The sequence below is a fragment of the Papilio polytes genome, unplaced genomic scaffold (assembly GCF_000836215.1).
Source record: "Papilio polytes unplaced genomic scaffold, Ppol_1.0 DF821400.1, whole genome shotgun sequence".
NCBI lineage: Eukaryota > Metazoa > Arthropoda > Insecta > Lepidoptera > Papilionidae > Papilio > Papilio polytes.
In genome coordinates, this window is record NW_013527804.1 from 6491147 (window position 1) to 6518194 (window position 27048).

The 27048-nt window shown below is 36.0% G+C and overlaps 1 protein-coding gene and 1 long non-coding RNA gene across 2 annotated transcripts; one reads left to right on the plus strand and one right to left on the minus strand.

Moving 5' to 3' along the window:
• Positions 1-1572: 1572 nt before the first annotated feature.
• Positions 1573-26674, minus strand: LOC106108918 (protein real-time). Its single transcript, XM_013290273.1, has 15 exons — positions 26376-26674; positions 18665-18814; positions 18209-18340; positions 14765-14894; positions 14516-14692; positions 8432-8547; positions 7262-7451; positions 6810-6898; positions 5519-5777; positions 5026-5144; positions 3974-4099; positions 3691-3835; positions 3231-3361; positions 2646-2770; positions 1573-2160 (listed from the first exon to the last, which is right to left on the minus strand). Exons 1-15 carry the CDS (start codon positions 26436-26438, stop codon positions 2073-2075), a joined length of 2040 nt encoding a protein of 679 aa, XP_013145727.1. The 5' UTR covers positions 26439-26674; the 3' UTR covers positions 1573-2072.
• Positions 8561-9687, plus strand: LOC106108919. The gene is made up of 2 exons (XR_001225974.1): positions 8561-8965; positions 9254-9687. It is a non-coding gene; the product is annotated as an uncharacterized LOC106108919 (long non-coding RNA).
• Positions 26675-27048: the final 374 nt, after the last annotated feature.

Consider the following 27048-nt stretch of genomic DNA (forward strand, 5'->3'; position numbering starts at 1 on the left):
AAAAAAATTCGCTTATACTCAGTTTATTTCTAAGTTAATTTTATACCGCGTTTATTTGTAAGGCTGTACCGGACATATTGAGCTAAGTTAGTTCTTTAATATACTGTTATATTTGTAGATGAATTATTTGATTAGCAAAATATTTTTTTTTTCTTAATATTTAAAAATAGTTTGATTTTTAAATAACATCTTTTTCTTCAAACTCTTTCTAAGAACTTTAATTTCCTAACACGATTTTGTACCAACATCCAACCTTATGTGATTTTTTTATATTTGGACTTTTTCAATATTATTTTAGAAATCCTATTTAAAATTCACATCTATGCGTTTTAACACACAATATATACCTAATATATTAAATATGTGATAATTAAGATAAATTTATATAATTTACTAACTCACGACTGCATTTTAAATAGCAGTCAGAGTTAAGAAAAAGCCATTCAGGTTGTATTTCTTAGTGCAAATTTAATTAATTTTCAGATTAATATTAATATACTTTTATAAGAATTTAAGAACTAATCCAAATTACTCCCACCGTGGTTAATATGCAAAAAAAAGACTAATAAAAAAATTAACTACTTAATATTAATTAAGACTTTATTCCTATAGCAATAAGACATAATTTGCATTAACTGTGTTACATTTATTAAAAATTTCATAGTTTTATTCAACATTTACTCACAATATCTAAATATATACAATTCCGAGTTAGTAGGAGTTTGTTCAATTATCTAGATTTCATATACAATGCAGTGAAATTATTGAAAAATATTGAATTTATTCAAAATTCATATTTTATAGCATATTATAGTCTAACCGAGAATACTAAAATATAGAGGCGTTTCTTTCTTTTCTAGAATCTCTATCTATTGTAACGAAATTAAAAACTCATCTATACTATTATAATAAAGCGTAAACACACACTTCTAAGATGTCAGCAATTACAGCATATTTTTAAATAATTCTCTTTTTAACAAAAAGCCCTACACTTACGTCACGCTTTAGGCTATATATTTTCACGCCATTAAACTTAGGGGGTGAATATTTTGGATGAAAACCCTAATGTAGAAAAGATACCATAAGTTGCTGCCAACAACAAGAATGATTGCTAAGGTTTGTCATGTCATGTCATTTTGACATTTGCTATTGATAATTTGACAAATGTAAACAATAAAATAAAACCTTCATGCGGCTGAAGCTGCATGGGAACCGCTAGTTTTTATATTGCCGGTCAGACTATAACTAAATTTTTCTACAGCAATGACACTTATGATATTTTGTATGAAAAATATAGTTTCAGTAAACATTTCATGGCAAAGATATCAATTCCTATTATAGTATTAATTGAAAAATCATTTATTAATCATAATAGTTATATTTCATTTATTGTTCCATGATAATTGATCTTCATTACATTACTAAGTTTTATTTGTTAAAGGAAATACACCATTTTTGTATTAATTTTAGCTTCAACAAGAATATATAAATTCTATCCAGAGGGCGCTTTCATCTTGCATTATTACTGCAGTGAAGTTATTACAATATTTCTGCAAGGTTTTTTATATTCTTGATAACTATACAATTGTAATAGTGTTACGTATATTATATACGTAGTGCATAATCTTCACATAGTAATCGATTCACTAAAACTTATAAACCACTTCCACGCACGTCGTTGATTTATTTATATTTTAATTTGGCTAGATATGAAGCACTTTATTCTATCACATTACTTTTAATATTGCGTTATTATTGTCAGCGCGATTGTGCGCGCAACAGGCCGCGGGCCTACGTAGGCGTAGCTACCGTGAGCCTACGTAGGCGTGGCTAGGGCGGGCCTACGTAGGCTTGGCTACGGCGGTCCTACGAAGGCTTGGCTACGGCGGGCCTTCGTAGGCATGGCTACGGCGGGCCTACGTAGGCGTACATACTGCTGGCCTACGTAGGCGACGTGTCGGCCGGGTCTACGTGTGACGTGCGCGCCTACGTAGGCGATGTCGGGGCGTGCCGGCGGGTGTGCTGAGGCCGCGCGCCTACGTGTGCGTGGCGGGCGCGGGGCCGGGCGCGCATCACCGCGAGGGGCACGAGCTGGCGGCGGACTTGCCGCTCAGGCAGGAGAACCCGCTGGTGCCCGACTGCAGGCTCGACATCGACCCCCTGCACAACTTACATGTTAATAAAGACATTTAAGAATACATAAAAAAGACATAGTGACATTCTTAGACCGGTAACTTCTTTGGAAGGCACTATGTTAATTTATTATGTGCCATCTCATGTCATTGTATTGACATGTAATAAAACATTTTACAAATGTGTAACAAGCTCCTACTTTTGTTATGAAATACACTAAACTGCGTTAAAAAAAATATTGATTTCTATTGGCAATTCATTTAAATACAATAAATTACATCGACATATAGTTTGAGGATTTGTTAACAGTTGGCGTTATCATGTGAAAAAATGTTTCAAGTGTCAACTATGATTCCTCTGTATAATTTTTTAATCTGCATATTAACGAGAATTAAAAATTCAACATAAAAAGTGCGTTTGAAATTATATATACAATTTTCTCGTGGGATTTTGATAACCTGATTTTGTTTTACAGTGTATTAGAGGGAGATGTTGCATGTCCGATGTCTCACTTGTAGTGGTGGCTGGCGAGGGTCTCGTGGAAGTACATGAGCTGCGCGGCGCGGTGCGCGCTGTCCAGCAGCTCGCAGCGCCACTGCAGCACGTAGCTGCCGCTCTCCGTCATCACGTGCGACCCCTGCACACAACACGGATTTTTATAATATAAGGAGGCAAACGAGGAAGCGGCCACCAGAGTTCACCAAAGCGAAGCGATCGCAGCCCATATATATCCACAATTGCAGATGCGTTGTCTACCCTTAATCAACGCAAGAGATGCACTTAAAGAGGATATTTCCCCTTCCTATGCGTCTCTTCCACTGTCAAATCCACTTTCCCTTCCCATATGTTCCGTATAAGAAAGAAAATGGGAACCGAAAGGGACTAATTAGGCCTCCGGCACCACACTCATCAGACTGTACGCGGAATTGCTCCCACTTCCCTGCCTTCTGTATGGTATGTGTGTATGTGTTATGGTATTGCTGGGGGCGAGCCGGTATATTCGTGCGAAGATGTTAAAGCTCTACCACTGTTAAATGTTAACGTACTAGTAAGAAGGTAGGGCGGGGCGTGTGGGCGTGTCAGTGTGGGGTGTGTACCTGTATGCTCTCCCCGTCGTGGCAGACGAGCGTGGGCTCAACTCGCTGGTAGTGCTGGCCCTCGCGCCAGCCGCGCGCCTCCAGCTGCTGCAGCAGCGAGCGCGGCTCCGCGCCGCCGCCCGCGCACAGAGCTGCGGTAATGCAACACACACACATTGTAAGTCGACATTAATCAACTGTAATGCGTTTCACAGTTGGTCAGTAGCGCTCTGTAACTGAACTGTCAATAACTTGCTAAGTGTGAACTGGATATTAAATAAGTTGAAATGTATCGAAAAGACTCTTTTTTTATTTTACCAAAATAACATGATTTATTGGGAAGAAAACACTTTTGGAAATTTATACGTAATTTGAGTCTGATAATTCTGTAACAAATGTAACAGTTACTATAGAATGTACATAACATTGGTACTCTCAGTAGTTGTGCAGTTGTATGTAGGGGTGTGGGGGGTGGTGCGACCTGTGGCGCTGTGGTCCGCGGCGGGCGCGGCGGGCAGGTCGTGCGCGGTGCGGAACACGGTGAAGGCGATGTCGTGGCGCAGCACGTCGAAGTCCCACGTCAGCACGCTGTGCGGGTCGCAGTTGCGGACCACCACCTCGTGCACCTGACACACAATTAAATGTAAAAACAACTAAAACGTAAGCTAAAAAGAAAAATTAAGAATGAAGAGGGGGTTAACCAATAAACAAAGTGAAAAATTCGAGACGGAGGATACACCCCCTTTTACTGTATATCAACGTACCTGTCCCTTAGCGAGGCTGACAGACTGGTAAATGCTGTCCTCGCTGAGCGGGTCACCGTCGCGCTCCGTGAACGCGCCCGACACGTACAGCGACTTCGGCACCAGCCCGCCCTCGTGCACGAAACTCTGCATGCAGGACAACATATAACTATCCCTTTCACACACATGTCCACGATAACATCATCTACTATACCTATCTCTTTCTAACGTACTTGGTAGTGTAAGATTTTAACTGATTCCTATTTGCGTCCTTAGTTTAGTGTTCATGTTGTTTACAAGAACATAAATATTACCTCGAAAGTGCTTTTGTGTTATCCCTTAAGTGTTACAGAGAAGTAATAAAAGTGATATTTTTACTAAAATTTATTTTTAACAAATAAAAATGTGATTTAATTGGTACGAATTATATTATTGTGACATAGCTTTCTAAATCTACTTACATCACAGTAAATTGTTAGAGTGAGGTATGAACATATATTTCGGTGTTTATAACTTTAGCTGGCCACAGACGAGACACTTCGTGAATATTTCAGTATAAATGTAAACAAGTAACTATTTATAATTGCGAGAATTGCGACGATGTAGCATTTGGTCTGTGTAGACATCACAGTACGACACATTGAGACAAATTGACACAAGCTCTCAGCTATTATGTCCATTAATGTCCACTAGTGGACACCAGTGGACATCAGTGGACACCAGTGGACATCAGTGGACACTAGTGGACGTGGCTCACGTACTGTCCAGTAGTAGCGCTGCGGCACGCGCCACCACCACCCCGACGCAAACTGCGTCTGTTCACGCCCACATTTATATTGATGTTTTAAACCGTAGTTCAATATTAAAACTATTATAGCAAATCACAAAGTAACCTGTAACTAGTAGTTTTATTTGTTTCCACGTCAACTTGAATAAGTAAATGTTTTAATTGTTCATACACGATGCATTTTATAATCACTGAAGTGTTTACTGAAATATATTAAAGAAATTTTGTGATAAATACAAAAATAAAGTAGTAGTATCGTAAATATAAGTGTTTAATGTGCAGTTACCTTGCAGGGCCCGCCGAGGAAGTCGGGGATGAGTTCCTTGGGGATGTAGTCGAGCAGCCCGCCCGCCTGCAGGTAGTCCTTGCCGCCGTAGAACAAGAACTTGCTGCGGGTGTTCTCGTCTGCAATAAAACCCACATTTTAAGTAATCACTTAAATCAATCATTACAAAAATCCCTTTATCTATGAAAAATCTGCCTTTCTAGATAAAATGAAGTTGAATCGACAAAATGTATAGTTATACTAGCTGTTGCTTGTCACTTCGCCCGCGTGACTTAAAAAAATATGTTACATACAGAAAAATTACCTTTTTAACAGTAAATTATTTTTTAAAATCGGTTCAATAGTTTTTGAGTTATTTCAATACATACAAAAATACAATTTTTTTTTTGTAATATCAGTATAGATAAATTATTGTCAGTTCTATATATTTTTGACTTGTCGATGTTACTTTGTCTTAAGGTGTTTTTGTAGTGTTTTTGTATGGTTCCCTCACCGATGAACGTGCTGACGATAGTCCAGAGTATGGGGAAGACGCGGGGCGCGCGCACGATGAGCACGCGGCCCATGGTCTCGGGGTAGTTGGCCTCCACGACCTGTATGACGCGCAGCAGCGCGCGCACGCCGGGCCGCCACAGGTGGCGCATGTTCAGCCCGTCCAGGTCCACCAGCAGGCACCAAGCCCGCACCGCGCGCGCCCCGCCGCGCGTCGCCTCCTCCAGCTGCCGCAGGCCCTCCTCGCACACGTGCAGCGTCTGCACAATTACTTAACTATGATAAGCAATATGCATGTGACGCCGAATTGGGCAACTTCCTCCAATTCAAATTAGAAGAAACAGTCATCATCCACTTGCCCTTATCCCTTATGGAGGGTCGGCACAGTATATGCTGCTCTTCCCTACATCTCTATCAACCATCATATCTGAATCCACTCCTTTCTTAAACATATCCTCTTTCAACCAATCCTTTCACACTTTCTTCGGTCTTCCTCTACCTTTGTAGCCATCCACATTCAATCCTAACATTTGTCAAATTAGAAAAAACAGCAAAAAACATATGTATCTGCATAGCCTGTGATACTCACTGAGAACATAGCCTTTTTATGATGAAAGTATTTTCAAAGACGGGCCATTAGTTTTTGAGTTAATATATACAAAAATACAAATCCTTCCTTTTTTATAATATAAGTATAGATGGGAGAAATCCCTTTTTATCGAAGGTTGATACAACGAAGTATAATTTTTCAAATTCAGTGTGTAAAATATATTTCGAGTCAAGAGAAAGTTGTATAAACGTCACCGTCTTTAAGATAAAGTATTTCAGTAACTTCATGAAAATTCAAGTGTACCGCATCACAAACTTTATGTACGGACCGTACTTAGATAAATGAAGACCTAGATAAAGATAACTTGAAGCATTTTAGGGTTTACGACTTTAAACTTTGGAATTGTTAAGTAACTATATAGACGTTACATAACCGCTAATTTTGGGATTACTCCCAACCGTCACCCCGCTCTGTCCCCACATGGGAACAGATGAGATTAAAAAGTTTCATCCGTACCACCTTTTGCGACGAGGTGATGGTAATAACTTATTTTACTTCTTAACAGTTCCATCAGTCACCGTATTGGTGATAGTAGGATTAAAGGTGGGACGGATGAAACTTTTTATTCCTATCTGTTCCCATGTGGGGACAAAGCGGGGTGACGGTTAGGAACATTCCTAATTTTGCCTCTACATACATGTGTAATAATTTTAATCCATCTTTTCTAAATTTAACAACTTACCAATTTCAACAATCCATCCTCGCCAATGGACTTGAGTAGACCCTTGACGTCCATCTGACCTAAACGCAGCACATACAGCGGCCGACCATCTAAATGAATTAATAAAAAATATTTTTTAGAATATCAACTGAGTGTTATTTTTTGACAAGACTAATAAAAAGGATTATTCCCAACTGTCACCCCGCTCTGTCCCCATGTGGAGACAGATAAGAATAAAAAGTGTCATCAGTCCCACCTTTTGCGATGAGATGACGGTTATAATTTAATTTATTTTATTTTATAACGGTTCCCCCTGTCACCTTATTGGTCATGGTGCGACTAACATTGGAAACGGATGAAACTTTTTATTCTCATGTGGGGACAGAGCAGGGTGACGGTTGGAAATAATCTATAAAAAAGCGTCTCAAATGAACTCTACCAATTATACCAGTTTTATTTTCTGTATGAGGTACCTTTATCGTGATGATGCCAACCGCCAGGGAAGTACTGTTTGACGACGTCCGGTGTCTCATACTCTGACAGGAGTCTATCCACTTGATGCTTCTTACGCCACAGCAGAGACTGCGACAGCATCTCCCGAGCTTTTTCCACACTGAAGTCACGAGCGCGGAGAAACCTAAGCAACGTTGTGTCGCTTGGTACCTAACCATAAAACAATTGTTAAAAAAAAAAACTAACTACCTTGACGTCTGAAGAACTGAAAACACGACGATGTTGCAATAAGATGAACATAGCAAGACCATTTTTTTCTCAAAGCGTTAATTTTACAAACAGCTAAATAAATGTCATATCAAAAACATCCTTAGTTTAATTGCTTATACACAGAAGAGATAAACTTCTAATAAAAGTGTACTCAGCAACAAATCTATTTTGAGAGCGGATATTATTAAATTATGAAATAAAAGCTGTGAACAAGGTCGCGCCGGCCCGGCCAGAATCCCGGGTCCTTGATGCGACCCCGGTGAGTTCTATCTCAATCGATTTGTCTTTAATGTACAAGGTTTATGATTACATTGAAGGTAATGTTTATAAGAGTGTTTTATCATCCTGTTTTGCTGCAGGTGGGTTTTTTTGACAGATATACACAGTCAACACACGTCAGTGACGAATCTAGGCATTGTTTTGTTTAACAAAACATATCTTATCAGTAAAAACCTGATATGTTTGTTTTGGATTTAATCTAACATGGCGTTTAAGAAAATTATTTGGATATCGCTAAAACGATAGTTCATTTGTATCAAACTGTTTGAGCCCGGAGGCAGGGACATAAAAGGAAAACGGGAATAAATGCTTTACGTTTCGGAAACTTTTCAATTAGTTGTTCCAAACATAAATTGTTGTGTGAAATGTGTCGAGTAATAATTTATGTTGTAGCAAAATAATTTAAAGTTTTAATTTAGTTTTCATTAAACTTGCTTTAGTTGTTTTGACCGCGTATATTTTTTATAACCTGCCTGCTTCGAGCAATAATTACTTCTTTGACAATATAGTTTCTGAGACAACATGTATAATTAAAGGATTTAATACGCTTCCCACTACTTCCCAACTTATATTATTGTGATTATCAAATAAATGGGGGTATGAAATATATTTCCTCGGCAACGACGTTATAATATGCTTACCTTTCCTTTCTGTAGATCTGCGATCCATTTCCGCAGCTGCAGAAGGCGGGACTCCTGCATGGGCGTCAGCTCTCCCAAGTACCGTTTTATGTACTCACTGTCCAGTGTGTACTGGTCTGTAAGCGATACGAGTACACATATAGCTACTGCACAATGGATGCCTTAACTGACGATCGATTATCATAGTGAACGAACAACTATAAACTTTAAGATATTCATTAACTTAGAGACGTATTAAAAAAAAACAAAACAAATATAAGTTTGACAAATGACATTTACATCTGTCAGTTTATTTAGTTTGTTGACAATAAATTGAAATATCTTCAGGAAGAATTAACGATACGACAATTTGATTCCAGAATAAGGATCAGTTTTACTGCAATATCTAAGTATTTATTTAATCTAATATAAAATACTGAAAAACTTTGAATAATTTGTAACATTAAATGCTCATAATACAGTGGTTTCATTAATGTTATTCAAACATAGAGGACACGTGTAAAAACAGGTTAAAACACAATGTAATTTACACGCGTAAGTACAACTCAAGACATAGACGGTCTTAATCTATATGTGTTCATCTACATATATTAATTACAAAGAGGAAAGATTTGTATTTTTGTATGTATTGAAATAACCCAAAAACTACTGAAACAATTTCAAAAATTCTTTAACCATTGTAACGGTACGTTATCAGTAACATAGGCTATCTTTTTATTATTCTTTAAATTCACGCAGACGAAGTCGCGAGTACAACTAAACTTTTATACTTTAGATATTAATTAAAACCTTTTATATTAACGAGCACTTTTCGCTTTTCAGAACTGAAGAATCGGGACTGGAAATTGCCTTAATAATCGCAGATCGGTAATATCTATGAAGAATTGTATTCACTTTCTTGTTTTAAATATATTGCATAAAAATAAAACGCACAATCAATATGCACACATTTATCTTATAAATTATTACGCACGATTTATTATAAATTAAATTTGGGTTATACTTAAAACAATAAAAATAATCGATAATGACAACCGATTAAAATACTAGGGGAATTTATTAGGCATAGGGTTGAACAAACAAGCTTTATGCCTGTATATTTAGATATTTGTTTAACTTCTGAATAACAGAAAATAATTCATGCGATTGTGGACACGAACCAACCCTACGTAACGCCCGACCTTTTCCTGTTGTTCTACCGACCTTTGCTATAGCCAATTAAACATTTGTACGTTCGTGGAATACAAAATGGAAACAGAAATCATTGTTTATTTTTAAAATAAGTTTACATTTACGAATATTAACAAAGTACTTTTACTGAATTAGGTAAGTATACCGAAGGTGTAATTTTTTTTTTGTAGTTCCCGAACCTTTAATTAGGAGAGCTAATTGGAAAATCCATCATTAATTGCGAACAGTTTTGGGCAATTAGTAATAACCACTGTACTTTGTACATGTTAGGCAATGGAGTCAACGCCGATTCCAGGGGGAGGGGGGGTCATGGGAGTCGACCTCCCCCCCCCCTGAACTGGTTGGCCAAGAGCTTTACAAAATATATTTACATATTTTGTTAAGCTCTTGACTTGACCACGACTATGTGACCCTCCCTGGCGCCAAAGCTGGATCCGCCCTTGAATGGAGTAAATTTTACTTTCCTAATAAGTTTTATTTAAGAGTAAAATAGGTACTCTATAGCTATAATACAATAATCTTTGCCATTGTTAGTTTATATGTGCCAGTGCCGACACTCTACACTTTACCTCCAAATAGCTTTTAAAGGAATTCAGATAACAAAAGACGCAATATGTTCCAGACACCTGAAAACGTCAGACAATATTAAACCTTGTGCCGTTTGTAACTGAGATGGATATTGAAGTGGATGCTATTCTGAATATGCAAAGTGAGCCTGCGAGGCGTTATGTCGCTAGTTTCTCGGGAACAATGTAAAAACAAAATACAAGCGCAACTAAACGTGTCCAGGTCAAGGCTAGGTCCGGAACGGGGTTACTGCCATGTTTGTTCGTTTTTGCTTCCTTAATACGATTATGTCCGTATTTTTGTAGCTATGTAAATATGAAAACTTAGTGAGAGCAGTGTTTCGTTTCATCAGACAATCTTGTCCCGTACCATTTTAAATCTTGAAGTTGATTTATTTACTTCATAATAGTATCCGCTTACATATTGTCCTTTCGCTGTAAATGTAACACGGTGTGACGTAAAAGCGTGACGTCACGGCGTGGGCGTTGCATGGCCAGAACACCTACGCACGATATTAACATTTACAGAACAGGAAGACCTAGATGTTATTTTAGCTTAAGATCTGTTTTGACCTATTACGTCACGAAAGTTAATCCATGGACTTCTATGTCGTAATTATCTCTAATTGTATCGAAGCGCCCTTGCAAGTGCACCTAAAAGTAACATGACATTAAGTAGTTACGAGGCGTCGCATATTATAAAAAAAATAAAAATAAAACTGTTGCATATGCATATATTTAGAATAAATTAGACTTAACTATCGTGTGCGGGCGTGTCCCTGTAGGTGAGGGACATGGGCAGCGAGAGCAGCAGGATGAGAACAACGAGGAAGACCGCCAGCGCGGCCAGGCAGTTGTGGTACAAGAACTGTCCGAGCGCCGCGCGCGTGCCGAGCTCGCAGTGGCACGACTTTAACTCTCTCAGTTTGAATGACATCTCCGACTCCGGGGGTGACAAGTACGGCTCGGTGAGCGTCACCCGCTTAGTCTCCATCCCATGGCCCGAGTCCAGGGACAGTAACGATTTCACTTTAGACGTAGAAATTTTTTCAGGCATAAACCGCAGCCGCATTGACGATGCTTTCGATTCTTCCCTTCTATCCAGTTCGATCTCGTTGCCCTCGTTCGATTGATCGAACGTTTTATGGCTCGACGACTTCGACCTTAAGCGGTAGTTTGACATGTCGTGAACGGGATCTTTGCCCAGTTTCGTTGCCGATTTGCTTCTCGATCTTAGACTTCTCCCTGATCTTTTAACTGATAACTTGCTCACGCTCTCTTCTAGAAGGCGCGATGTGCCTGAGGAAGGAGAGGTGGTGGTTAAGTAGGAAGGAACAAGGAAATAGGACTGGCTTGGGTTTAGAATTAATTCTAAGTGGGATACCGAAGTGTAAGATATGAAATGTTTCATGTTTTTATCCCTATTTTTTATAATAGTTTAAAAAAATAGCACAGAGCCTTCTGAATGTGTCACATATTATTTTTAAAGACAGAAAACCTGTCAGCTGTTACGACAAGTAATAATTTAAACGCTCAACCACACACCGGCATTGCTGGGAGCGACCTCGCGGCCGCGGCGCGGGTCCTCCCCGACCATCAAATATGCATACACCACTCGTGTACGCATTTAATATTGAAAATTATCCTCATGTTATGGCCCAGAAATAAACGAGTACGCTGGTTAAATTGTATTTTAGATAATAAGCATTATTTGCGAAAGCAAATGAAAAAACATTTCGCACGGATATTGTCAAGGAAATTCTCGACAGTATTATGTATTTGCTTTATTTTAAAGCATTGAGTGTTCTTCACAAATTAAAATAAAATCTGTTGCAGAAATGAACAGACGCATTGCGGATTGCGGTCGGTCGTATCTTTTTAAGTAATATTAATAATAACTTTATTGGGTATCAGCTCTCAAACTTCCTTCATGTCTGTTTTGAGCAGAGAGGAAAGATTGAAATAAATACTTAGAAAAGAAATTTCAGTTTTTACATGGACTATAACATAAGGTTCTTATTACAGCGTGTAACTTCCCTATTTTAAGGTCGCAGAAATAAATTCAGTTAAAGTGTTACTGGAGCGCAGAGCCCGGGGGAGCGACGGTCGATGAGGGCGCGACCTTGTCTCTCGATATTAACGCGACCGGCCCCAGTGGGAACAGAGCCACTTATGCGAACATTTGCAATCATTTATCGGACATATCTCTGGGAATACTCTTACATTTGAAGGACATTAGGACATCGTTTATCAAACAAAACTGTACAGATCTCTGTGATATTGTAGCATGTATTTGAATTAATTTCACTAGATAAAAGGGTTTCTAAACCAAGAATTTTAAAAATCTACTACAGTATTTAGTAATTTTTTAAACGTTCAATAATCAAGTTTTTAATAAAGAAACTATGTAAAAGATTCTTGACGCGTTAAAAATAATATTACAAGTTCTAAAATACAGTTGCGTTTGTATGCAATAGCAAAAGTCTGCAACGTTCAAGATCCGTGGGCAGTACAAGGGGAGGCGACTGGCAGGAGGCCAATGCAGATATCCTAAGGTACTAACATTTTCCTGTCGATTCTTACTGCACAGCACGTGTCGGATATAATAACACTATAGATACTATGATAGACATAATGTTTTCTCTCTGGCGTATTAAACTAAATAAATTGAAACCCGCAATTAAAATAATTCAGTTCCGTAATTTATAATTTTCCACTAATCTTTACCTTATAACTTAAAGAGTAAAGATTTGTTTTAATGTATGGGAACTATAAAACTACTGGGCTGACATCAGAAATTTTTTTCAACATTAGAATAGTGCTTTACCAGTGGGTGAAAGTCCATATTTATTGATAGTTTTTTTTAATACCTCGTAGAAGTCGTAAACAAACCATAAAATAACTTTGACCAAAGAATACTTTTTAATTTTTTTTTACGTTTGATTATAAATCCTCGTTTATATGTGATTTCTTGAGTGCAAAAAACTCGTCGGTTTTTGTTCCGCTTATGAGATATTTCGTAACCACCAATTAATACATACGATGCTATAAAATTGAGGTTAATTAAACGATTACTTAGGTAAATTATTTAGTGTCATTGTTTTTAGAGTGTAGAGAGAACGCGTAATCGATTTTGATTTTGAGAACTAAGATTAGAGGTGACAAGATCTACAAATCTTTGTCGTAGATAATTTATTATACTTAGTAAAAGTTACACTAAAAAGGTCTAATTTTCGGTGACAAATGAGAGCGTTTCTACACAAATGGCACACATTTGACCTACAAACAAAACCGAGCTTGCGACAAAACAACGCTCATTGCTTACAATGCCTTGAATGTTTGCCAAAACAAAGACTAATAGCATGAACATGAGAAGCCTCTTTAATTCAAAAAAAATAAATTATATGTGCGGTACCGCATTACCATTGCCGTATACTGGAACGAATCTCCTAACACTTCGCCACTTACAATCTGAGATATCAACGTTTTAATAGAATTTATTCGTCTTATCATTTAAGACGCTTTTACATATTTAAATTTCGTTTTAGTATTCGGCCATTAGTATAACATAAAATAACATTAAAGATGTATTTATTTTTGAATGTTTATTTACATGACCTTTTGTACAAGTAACAAGAATATTTAGAATGGAAATTTTCGTAAAATCACAAAAAACTTCCTATTAAAATACTATTATTGATATTTGATATCGGAAGGCCGAGCGCAATCAATATCTTAGTTAAGTAAAATTGATTAATTACTCTTTAGTGTTATTTCTTAATAGTATATGAATGTATTATTTTGTAGACTTCAAAATCAAATAATTGTTGTTAATAAATGTAAATGGCATCACAAATTTTAATTATCAAATACAGTGAGAATAAAATAATAAAATTACGCAATCTGCGTTATTGCCTAACTTCTAAATTCCGAAACTACAAACCAATTTCAACCCAAATTATGAATTTTTAAGATTTTCCTCAACGAAATACATATTCATTAATTGCACTATTATTGGATCTGAGGTACTAGGCGTACATAAACGTGAGTGTAGTTGATCGTGTCTGTCGTCGCTGCGTCACGTCGCTGCCGATGACGGCATTGAGCGGTACACTTTCACACGACCTTACACCAAATAAATGTTAAATATTGTGCTCCTAATGCTGTTTCTATTAACTCTAGATAAGACATTAGATGTTTTGATATAAAACGGTACTTGTTGTCTTATTCAAATTATAGCCATGGCTGAAAATAATCACTTATGCTAGTTACACACGAGGGTAAAACTGACATAAGAGCCAAGTCTATGCAGTCTGTAGTGGTTTACCTGGCTGAGAGTGCTTCGAGAGGTCGTGTAGAGGCAGCGGGGAGAGGGGCTCGGCGCCGCGGGACAAGATGCGCCGTAACTCGCGGTTGTGCGACACCTCGCCCATCGTCCACGGCTGCAGCTCCGTCACACCGTCCGCGAATACCTCGCGCATGAACGATTCGATCAGCTCCTTGCCTACAAACACATAGCTTTAAAAATAACTTCTGCTAGATCTAACTACTATGACATTCCCTTAGTGTAAATTACCTTTAGCAATGTTCGCGGCGTATTGTTTCATGGCGATTTTTTCCACTGTGTTCTCGAGTCCGAAAAAATTTTTTACGTCGAGAAGAGCACTTTGTTCGAAGCAGGTCCATTCCTGATTTTCGGGATGAACCTGTTGGACAAGGTAAATGGGGTTCAGAAGTGTCCTTCACAATGGACAAAAACTCGATATATTTTATGTCTGGATTGAGCTGAAATGTCCGATAGTATCGTAACAGAAAATATACATTCTAACAGTATTTAAAATTGAAAGTATACGGTACTTGAGAGTTGAGCAACGTCCGGTTCCAACTTCTGCAAGTACTTAGACGTTGCACAGATCGTAATTGGTGTGCGTGTAATGCGTTAATTACACGCAAGTATCGATTTAAAAACAACCAATTACATTGCGAAAATATACGTGAGTTCTAAAAAATCTAAAAACAAGGGCTCGGTTATTTTTTTAAATGTCTTCAGTAAACTTAATAATTTAAACGTTTAATATTGAAGTGGTATATCATGAATTACATTCATAAAAACACTAAAATAAACACGCACTATCTATTGCCAACTAATTCCGGCGAGTTATCAAGGAAACGAGAAAAACAGATAAATGGCGCTTCCCGAATGCGGGGTCAGGCAGAAATACATACATTGGCAATGTCACGAATCAAGATAGCACGATATCTGATAAAGTGGACATTAACTACATAAGCCTATTGTTCTCTGTTAACTTTAGTTGCAAAAAAAGCCTTCAAATTGTAAGACAACAGAATTCGTAACACGAGATTAAACCACAGCGTTTCCTGACCGCCATCAGACTAGTGTCGCGTTCTAGGATATAGGAACTGCAAGATACTATAACTATAACTTCTATAACTTGATATTACTAGTACCACAATAGACGGAAATGTCCATAACTTTGAATCGCTCGAGAGCAGAAAACTTATAAGAACCTAACTAATATGTCATGTTAGCCTAGTACTGTTGTGGCTTTTAATTTAAACCTTTCGTTGTAAGATAAACTCAGCAAAAAGATTATTTAAAAGTACAGCACCGACGAGAAAGAAGTCTTCAAATTATGATGACTGTGTAACTTAGAGGTTCTAAACTCCAATAAACAAAACAGATCCTTTAACAGATATTTCAAATATCGCTTGAATTGTTTGTAAAAATATGACATTGAGTTCCTTCGTCTCATACAAGCGTCGGGCAGTCACGTGAGGCGACAGCGGCGATCTCCGTCAATGACACAATAAACCATTTCCTACACGAACTGCAAACGCTTCATGCATACCTTATACAAAACAATGGAGTTGCTAATTCTTATTTATTTCGCTGTAAAGTTACATAAAATTTTCTTTGGGCAATAAACAAGTATAGTATAATACTTTGCCGTGAAAACAAGTATAAAATTAAGGTTCCAGTATTTAGTTAAACTATTAAATAATTACCAAGCAACATTTGAACTGGTTTTTATTCATATATCCACATAACAAGCATATGAATATGCAAAAAAAGGTGACCTTGACGAATTAAGGTCATAAAAAGATATGTTTAGCAGCCCTCCGAAATTACAATTATTCAATTAGAAATACATACAAGCTATTACAGAACTTGTAATTATTACTGTAATGACTAAAATCGTGTAAGTCAGTATCAGGCAAAAGACCTGTTTTGTGCACGTGCGGCAATTATCTGACAATCTAATAACTGCGAGAAAACTGGTTATTACTTGATAAAAATGTTAATTTTATGGTCGAATATTTTCACAATTAAATAAAATTGGTTAAAACGCATAAAACTTAGAATCAAGCTACGCATATCCATAATTGTCTAGGTGTAGTTAAGGATAATTGCAAACTGACTACATTAAACTGCCCAAACATGGGCTACATACATTTTAGTAAGAGAGAGTTGATACTATAAGTAGTACGTTCCACTTTTAGCTGATAATACATTAAAATCCACGTCACGTATTAAATTCGTATAAAGCTTAATAGCAGTATGTAATGTACCAAGTAATTCTCAATTGTTTATTGGTAAGTCTCGACGTTGGTAACAAGCCTTATTAAGCGATACGATGGCTGCAGGATAATCCTTGCGCGCCACGTCACACATCCTCCTAATTAGATTCGTTACGTATCGTAAGGCTTCGACCTGAGGCTCAGGTTACCGCTTGTTGTCATCAAATTTAAACAATTACACGATACAAAATGACTATTTGGCATATTGACATGTTGAGGCGAAGGCACTGGTTTGGCTTTATTTAATATTATCAAAGATATTTTTGGATGATGGATTAATTTTTAAATGTATGTTCATCTTACTTCTAAAGACCTTGGTAGGCATTGTATCTTTTTTCAAGAACTTCTCTTTACATAACTTGAAATTATAAATACCATTTTCATATCAACCGATATCTAAATATATCTGTTAAATCTGCACAGATGATTGTTTTTAAAATTTCCCGATTGTTTACAAACTAGTGGAATTTAATTCGCGCATGCCATGCCAGGCAGCAGAGGTTATATTAGAGTTGGGCAGCGCTCACCGCAAATAGCTCCCGCGTCACACGATATTCAATAACAAACCCGAAGCGATGCCGGAACACCCGACATCACAACATTCCGGCAAATATTTGTTGGAAATATACTGGAGAGCTTAAAAATAATACATAAAGGGTTTTTTCCAGACAACATATACCACCACTTGAAATAACGGAAACCGAGAACAATAATAGTACTAGTCTTTTGTAATTCAATGCGATAGTATTACCAATTACACATCCTGGTTCTGATCGAACCGATCACAAAAGTGTTCTGACTTCGTTTGAAAATGGTTATCAAGATATTTTAGAAGTATAAAATAAAAAGATTTACTCCATATCCGCTAAAACCGTGAAACTCTAGTCCAATTTTACTCACACTAATTGGATTGAACCGACTTACGGCACGTACCGTCCGCGACCTCGACTAACGAGTAACCTCCAAATATCCTCGACATTGGGGAAAATCTCACGCGATGTGTGCACTTTACGGGAATCATTTTCAAGCCAGAAGTAAAAGGAGGATCTATGGTTTCTCAAGTCAAGTTTATGGACAAGAAGAGAATTCTTGACCAACTATAGATAGCAATTTTACCTGCACAATGAAACCTAACCTATAAATTGCAATAAAATTTCAAAGACAATCGAATACAAAACGTATACGGATGTGTATAAACACTGATTGCTCGCCGGTACTAGCAGGAAATCATTTCCACATACATACGTGACGTAAATAAAAACCGCTACGTGCCCACAGAATGGATTTTTCCTTTACTTTAACACACATAAATTTTACATTCACCATAAAATTATGAGGTAGCAAAAAAATGAAATCGATAATCATTGCCAACAATTTCAAATCCGTATTGCCCGCAGTATGATTCATAAGCTAAACTTACATAATATCTGCACTTCTCCAGCACACCTATCCTGGCGGCGAAGGTCTCATTCGTGGCCTCAATCTCCAGAACCCTGTTCCTTAAGTCCAGGTGGTTCTTCTGGATGAAGTAAATGTAGTCAACACCGATCATCTGTGGAAGATAGTTACACTTGTACTTAGTTACGACGACGGCCAGTCTCCTAAATTCTTCCTTGCTACATTTTTCGTCCACTAAACATTTCCCTGCTGATTATTTAATACTAGCTGGTCGCGATTCCATCCGCGTGTAAATAAAAAAATAATAAAAAAAACAGCCTATTACTCCTAACGTAGCTTTTTAATGACGAAACAATTTTACAAATCAGCCCAGTAGTTATTACTTCAATACATACAAAAATTCGAAAACACAATTCTTTCCTCTTTATAATATTAGTATAGAAGTATTTAGATTGAGGGATTTTAAGGGCGTAACTACCTTTTTAAGTAAATATGGTGCGTCTACATTGAGCTGGCAGCGGCGTGTGGTGTACCGCTGCGAGTCGTCTCCGCTCCAACTGTCGTCCGTGATACTGCAGTCCACCACCACGGGGATCTGAGGGCAGTGCGGGAACCGCCGCTCGTACGCCTGACAACAATTCATAATCAATTATTATAAAAACCCAATCCAATCATGAGTAATTATATATTTTTTATTATCTTTATTTGAAACACATATTCAACATTAAGACACAAACGGACAAACATGATCAAACAATTATAATTAATATAATTATAATTATTATTAGGTATATCGTTTCGCCGAGATTGCTCGAGATCACCATCAATATAAGAGGATTCTTCGACAAGCTGGGTTGACTGGAGTAATCCATGTCTAGTTCTCAAACAAAATACGCGCTAGCCGTGGAGTTGCGGAAACTGTAGTAATAATGTAGACAAATATAAAGGAAGTAATTTAAATATGAACCTCCGTCTCATATAGAAAAAAAATATTGATTCAACATTTGAATTCTACCAACGTTGAAGTGATGTTTTATGCATATGGTAGCCACATTGTAATGTTATGTTGATACCAAAGGTTGTCAATCCCAGTATTCCCTTTACCAAGAAATACGGGGATTGATGTAGCGAAAACGATAAATTTTGAAGTTGACATCCATTACCGAGTAAATACTATAGTATGCTGCCTGCAAAGTGTCAAGTAGAAATGGATTTTACACGTGAAAAATGTCTAGACAGATATGTTGCGGCAGTTTCGGTATAATTTATGTGAATTTCAATGTTTTGTGTAAAGAAATGTTAAAAATATGTTTGAATAATATAAAAAAAAAAATTGTTTTGTAGTTTTTTCGGCTAATATTAGAATTCTGGCGAATAAAACAGTATATTATCTTTTTCTTTTGGTGCTAATTGTTTATTGATGTATTGAAAATAATCTGAAATAGTTCATAACAAAGTTATATCTGATATCGGAGGTGTTGAGAATATCCGACAGCGCAGTATTGACGAGGCCGGCCTTCGGTAGCGGAAAGAAATCGACGTCCTTTCGACACAGCCGGTATCGCTTAAATACCAATAGTTAAGTACCGTAAGGTTTTTAACCAGACCCTTATTCGGAGGAGGGACCTCAATAAACATTAATCATTAAACCTTCTGGAGAAATATTTACGATTTTACTTCGTTAAGTCGATGGCATTTTTCTAGTTTTAAGTAGAGCCCATGTTTAAATACAAACGCATATGATGACTTTAATGTCTCTAAAACTACAGCTAACTAATTACATATTTCATAGGTCTTAAATCTGTCTATAATTTTAGATTTTTCATCTACATAGATCCCATGACATTGAAAAACAAAACGTAATCAAACTTCGGCGCATTTAACCGCATACTTGCTAAACGTCGACAATCGATTTTCAATCAAAACTGCGCGCTTCGGACTAACAGGAATATAAAAAATTGCAAATGTATATTGTTTTATACGTATCAATGGCGATAAATGTAGTCGTTAATTGACTTTAAAATACATCATAATCTAAGTATAAAAGTCTTCAATTAACACACAATCGATGTTAAACAATACAAATGGACACATAATCGATTCCGCGCTGCCACCTGGCCACGTTATGCAAACTGGAATCAATTTTACATAACGCTAGTGGCTAAGTGACTGCTGCACGCTACACTTCATAACCACGTGCACTTTTATATATAGGTTTTGCCCGTGACTACGTTCTATCAAACATCCGTCTAAACATTCGCATTTACAATATTAGTAAGAAATCGAGCAGACAATAGAGATTTTGCCTAGAATGCTCTTATAGTAGGTAAAACAATATACTGGCAATCATTAGTTACATAAAGATTTTAAATCTACTGTTTTTTATTGTAAAGACATAGTTTCCTTCATATATCAGACTAACTTTCGCCGGCGCCTCCGTATGCGTGAAATTAAAAAGAACAAAAATGATTAGTCTATCTGCTCTTCCAGACTATCCTCTGCATCCCAAATTTTATCGAAAACCGTTCAGCAGTATAGGCTATAAATTCTAACAAATATCCATCCATTTATATAAACTTTCGCATTTATAATATTAGTTTGAAGTATGATGTATATCGCATGCAAATGTACTTAACATCTATAGAACTAGAACACCATGATTCTAACAATATACATTTTCAAAGTTTTCCCAAACAGAGCGGTGTGTCTCGTTAACGTCAATTTCTTGTCGACTCAACGAGGGGGAAGTCATGAGAAACGTTCCGCGGTATCACTTCTGTCTGTTCTTGATTAATGTTATTTAAAAGCGATTTTACGTACACAGATACACTGTAATCGATATGTGGTTTACTTTGATCCGATTATGGTCCAACTCAACATAAGAAATGGATTAACAAAAGCTTGTTATGTCACATTAACTGTGTCACATATCGAGGAAGTAACTTTCATCTCATTATTGCGTGGTTAACAAAAAACATTGACTATATTCTGCTCATTATTGGTAAGAAATATTTCAAAACTAACTGTTCCCGTGCGGCTTCATCCGCGTGTAATTATAAAAACTTTATTGTATTGTTTACATTTTATTTTTGATTTATGTGTAAATCGCCTGTATTTGCGTCATAACCAATTACGTATTTCCAAACCTGGAATACTTAGGGAGTACGTAAATATCTGAGCTGTTGGTAATATGCGATGTAGACCAGACCTAGGCGTTGCTCAACGCCTCAGCCTTAGAACATTTTAAATGTACATTTTCCATGTCTAGCTTACGAATAAATGCAGTTCTTATAAACATTAATATGTATCTTTCATGTCGGCAAAAAATTCACAGTATAATATTTTCCTGTGAAATAATTATGAAATGTATAAAAAAAATCTTTGCGAGATTTTTTATAAATTCATCAATCCTCTACGCCTACTCCACAGTGTAAATTCTTAAATTTACTGTACTCATGCAGTGACCTTATCCTGTATAGAATTTCACAGAATTCCTAAAATAATTCGGAGCACGTGCCACGAACACTCGTGCGAGGAAAACTGCGAACGTATGTAGCTTTTAAAACAAGGAATTGTAGGATTTTTACAAATCACCATTTTTATCGCGGTTTCAAGTGGAAAACAACGAATACGTTTTAGGCAAGGAGAAAAAGAATTGGTAAGGTTTTTAGACAGATTTTATTACTTAATTCTTTTCGATGGATTCAAATAAATCACAAAGTAACACACAATTTGTACTAATAATATAAAGAGGAAAGATTTGTATTATTTTTGTATCATTTTATGTATTGAAATAACTCGATAACTACTGAGCCCATTTTAAGAAATCTTTCACTGTTAGAAAGGTAATTTATCTGTGAGTGACATAGCCTCAATCTTTTATAACTTTTTAACTCACGTGGGCGAAGTCGCGAGCAACAGCTAATGCTTCTATATTCCAATGTATTATTTGCTTACTTAAATAACTTGGCTAAGTTGGCTGCACACTCTTGCGTTATAAGGTCGGTATAAAGGTCGCTTGGGTATTTACTGCGATATTTTTATATCGTCAAGGACACAACTTTATTGATTAGCAAAATATCTCCATTTTCTTACGTTGGAAAAAACCTTTGAATTGAACCTATTAGACTTAAGAAAGACAATATACATATCGAAATACAGTCTTTTGTTTACAATTCCAGTATTAAGTCAGAAACAGACGCACAGTTCTGATAGTTTTAACGGATCAATCGTTATTTTCAGTTTAAACGTCTGTAGAGCGTTTGTAGCATGCTTTAGCTTTGGGAATTGGTATGATTAGCGGTTGGTGATAAGCGATCCTCATTGGGCATAGATACGAAGCGTGCTAACTGCGGCGCCTGATACACGGGCCAAATGTCACTCGGTGACCAACTTTGGGAAGTCTTTTATAGTAGACGGAAATCTAACAACATACACACCATGTATAATTTAATACCAAATTTGGATAGATAGCTTATGTTACAAATTAACTTGGAAGATACATTTATATAAAACTAACTGTTACTCGCGACTTCGCCCGCGTTAAAATAAAAAATAATCAAATAACATAGCCTATGTTACTAATATTGTAGCTTGTCAATGGTGAAAGAATTTTTTTAAATCTGTCCAGTAGTTTTTTAAGTTATTTCAATACATACAAAAATGCAAATCTTTCCTCTTTATAATATATAAGTATAGATATAAATTTGGGACAGAATTTTACCACAGTCAGTCAGAACGATGTCCAACTTAAAACCAGTTAACAGAGTGTATTGGGTAAACTAAACAATATAATTTTTATGTCGTCCGACAATCTCACAAAACATGGACACTACATGCCTCTACACAATTAGTACTATCAGACACAAAACACTTCTAAGAACAATGTCCGAGATATTGACCACAGATACATTATACTATCATTAAATTATTTATCACTAATATTATAAAGAGGATAAATTTGTGTTTCTCTATGTATTGAAATAACTTATAAACTACAGGATGGATTCTAATAATTCTTTCACCGTTAAAAAGTTAATTTATCTCCGAGTTACATAGGCTACATTTTTAATCATTTTTTAATTTCACGCTGACGAAGTCACAAGCAATAGCTAGTTTATCATAAAGAAAAACTTTATTATAACGTTTTCTATCAAATTTATAAAAATCAATACAAGTACGTAATCAAAGCCTAGTGTCATGTAATTTCTAAAGTATTGTCTTTGGAAATTCCCTAGTTTTGCAGATTATATGAATTCTCGAGACATACAAATATCTATTTTACATACCGTTGTGTCGACCGTGAAGTAAAGTGGCCTAGACTCGAGAATAGTATATCCAAATAGGTTGCGGAAGACAACTACATCCTATGGGCATGTCAACTCGCGAAGCGAATCACGCGACGAGCACGCAATGTTTTACAAACAATGTGACATAAATGTCACGAAGAGTTACATTTAAAAAAAACCTCTATAAACACATACAATTCTTTGTCGAATAGTTAACAGCTGGGAAATATAACAATTTTGGCTTTAACATAAACCATGTCATGAGACCCTATTGAGGTCCATAAACTAAATAAATGTAAAAATACAACTTTACCTACACAATTATTAATGTCCATAAAATTCTCAGACGTGGAGTCGTCACACATGTAACCAATAACTGGTGCAATAAAATTGTTGATTCCCGACAATCAATGCACATACGTAACATGTCTTATGAAAGAAATTCACGAACAAAAGGGTCTTGCTGTGCTAGTAATAGTCGTAATTATTTGCAACTAGCTGTTGCCCGCGACTTCGTCCGCTCAATATTAAGATAGAGTATAATAATTTATGACACAGCTCCCATTTCCTAATTTTTTATCGTAACTAACAACTTAAAAGTGCGAGTGCAAATTCAAGTAAATTTTTCTTACAGGTCAATGTTTTCGCTTAAACAAGATAGAGGCACTGTGCCCCATTTTCCAACGCAAACTTACCGAAGTAAGGGTCGTCGACCGTGTCCGTGACTGACCGAAACCCTCGACAATACTGCGATACAAAGACGACCATAATCTTTGTTGTTTAAAATATAAAATCGTATGAATCACACTTTACAGTAACCATCAAAAGAAATCGGCTGTAAGCTAATTGTGACAAATTCGGATATGCTTTCGAGTGTTAAAGTGTTACAATTAATTTGTATCTTAACTTCATAGATTTAAGATTAAAAATCCTCTGTCATAGAATTATTATAAAATCAAAAGCATCTGAAACAGAAATTAGACAAAAAATCTGGATGGAATAAAAAAGTTACATGATAATGGTCCTTTCAGACAGAGTTTTATGCAATAGACACAAGGTTTAATTTTACTTTCAAAGCAAGAGCAAGCAAAAAAATTGTTTTTTTTTTTATTTGTGATAAAATTATGCTCTGCTTTAATCTGGTCCCTAAAATTGTCTTAATATGATATTAGTAGATGATTTTAAAATAAGAATGTACCTAGAATCGGTTTTATAACAGACGAGGTGTCACCCGCAAACTTCGTTAGCGCAAATTTGAATCACCCGTGGCCAATTTGACAACGCGGAATTTTAAAAAAGTAGCCTATAACATGCCCGCCTATTTCAGCTACCTTTTGTGAAAATTGGGTTGACATCGACCAAGCTGTTTCAGGGGTTACCCAGAACAAACGCAGCTTGCGGACAGACAGACAACATTTTTAAAAGCGATTTCCATTATCAGCAATGCAAATACATCATCTTCCCGAAATCTAGAATTTTTCTTTTGATATTACAGACACTCCAATTTTATTATTATGTATAGATAGAAGATATAGATATACAAGATGTTCTCAATTATTCTCTTTTAACTTAATGAGTACAAATTACATTTACTGTGAACAAAACATGATAACATACATTATATAAGACAAAACATGTTCTTTTAGCATATTATCAGCTAATTAACTTTAATGACACTTAAAAAATGTGAACATTGTACATTTAGGTTAGTGTGGATATAAGTTAAATACATAAAGCACCTTTAACATACTTTTAATCAATTTTAAATGACCTATTTTAGTACATACTGGCCATATGTTCATATGGCCATACTGACACATTGGCCATAATTCTTGCTAGTATGCAGTTGCATTGAAAAATTGATTATTGCCATTTTCTTTTATTTAAATAATGCAAATAAAGAATTATTTAAATGTACAAAATAAAGAAGAGATCTAGGTTTTCTTAGTATGAACAATCTTACTAATATTATAAATACAAAAGCTTTGTTGGATGTTTATTAGAAAGTATCTTCAGAATGGATTAACACAACCCGCTGAAATTTGGCACAGATGACAGACATAGTCTGGAATAACATATAAGCTACTAATATATTTTTTGATAATTGCCACAGACAGAATTGCGAGATGTCGAAAATAATGGAATTCTTTTTCTCCAACAAATTTGTTACTATTCATAAATTTAGTAAAATTATTCAACAGGGTGTAGAATAATTGTTTACTTACAATGTTTGAATTCAAGCTATCAACCTACAGTATTTTTTGTTATATAACATGGTGTAGGAGTTATAAGTTACCTTTAAATAAATAGCATTGTTTTATTAATTTAACACAAACAATTCCTTATTATTTACATTTATTAGAAAAACGTAATCACTATGACATTTTCCTCAATTATGTTCATACTGAGAACATCACAAAGACCTTCATGAACGAAGTTAAGTAAAACATGCTAAGTAAGTGATAATAAGAAAATAACTGACTTTTCCTATCACTTTATATTTAATACATGGTTACTTCAGTCGTCTAAATATTTACATAACACATGATTCATAGAATAACAAATTAGTTTTACAGTGTTAGAAAAAAAAATGATACTAAAGGGTGATGGGTATAGAAGGAGCAACATGGCAAACAGAAATCTTAGCCTTTACTGTACTTGTAATGTACTTTTCTCCACATATGAACACTCCAAATAAAGGGCAGTACTACTAAAATTACTTCTGTGAATGAAGTAGAGAGATTAGACTGGTTTTCGGTTCAGGAATGTTGTAAGAATGAGGAAAGAGTAAAAATATGTCAATATGACGGATCTACTGAATTATATGACATTAATTGAATTGTGCATAAAGATCATATTCTAATTAGAGAATAACAACAATAAATAAGATGTAATACTCACGGCCATCACCATTTCGAACGGATACTTGTGCACCCTGACAGGAGACACATATTCCTGCACCATGATTGCTAACTCAATGAAAAGAATGTCTTAAACAAAAACGAGATTCTAAGATCATCCACTATTAGTTATTTACACGACAGTCATTCTGTATGCAGAAAATCCGTGTGTTTTTAATTGAATAAATAATGTACAACAACGTCCTTTCACTCCCGATAACACATGACAACAAAATAAACGAATGTCAAATTACACCAAAACTCACAGACAAAAATAAAACCGACAGCCGATAGACAGACAGCAACAATGAAAAGGAATGATTTTAAATGAAGAACGAAGTTTGAAGCAATGCTGCCAACCGAAATTTTCACCCGGTGGTAAATATTGTGGGGAAAAAGCCTTGTTTTGCATGAATAATGTCGCTATTTTAAAGCTTTTAACATTGTGGAAATCTTTGGAAGTTGTCCTAAAATTGAAACTTTTTGTAAAAATCACACGACATTTAGGCGTCATTTCATTTCATTCTTTCCGATACAAATCACTGTCAACCAAAAAATGTTTTTTTTTTTGTAATTTTCATGTAAAAGCTATTCAAAACCTACTAGCCCACTTTAGCTATTTAAAATAGTAGCCGTAAGTTTTGTGATTTGTTGGCCCAAAGCCATAGAACACG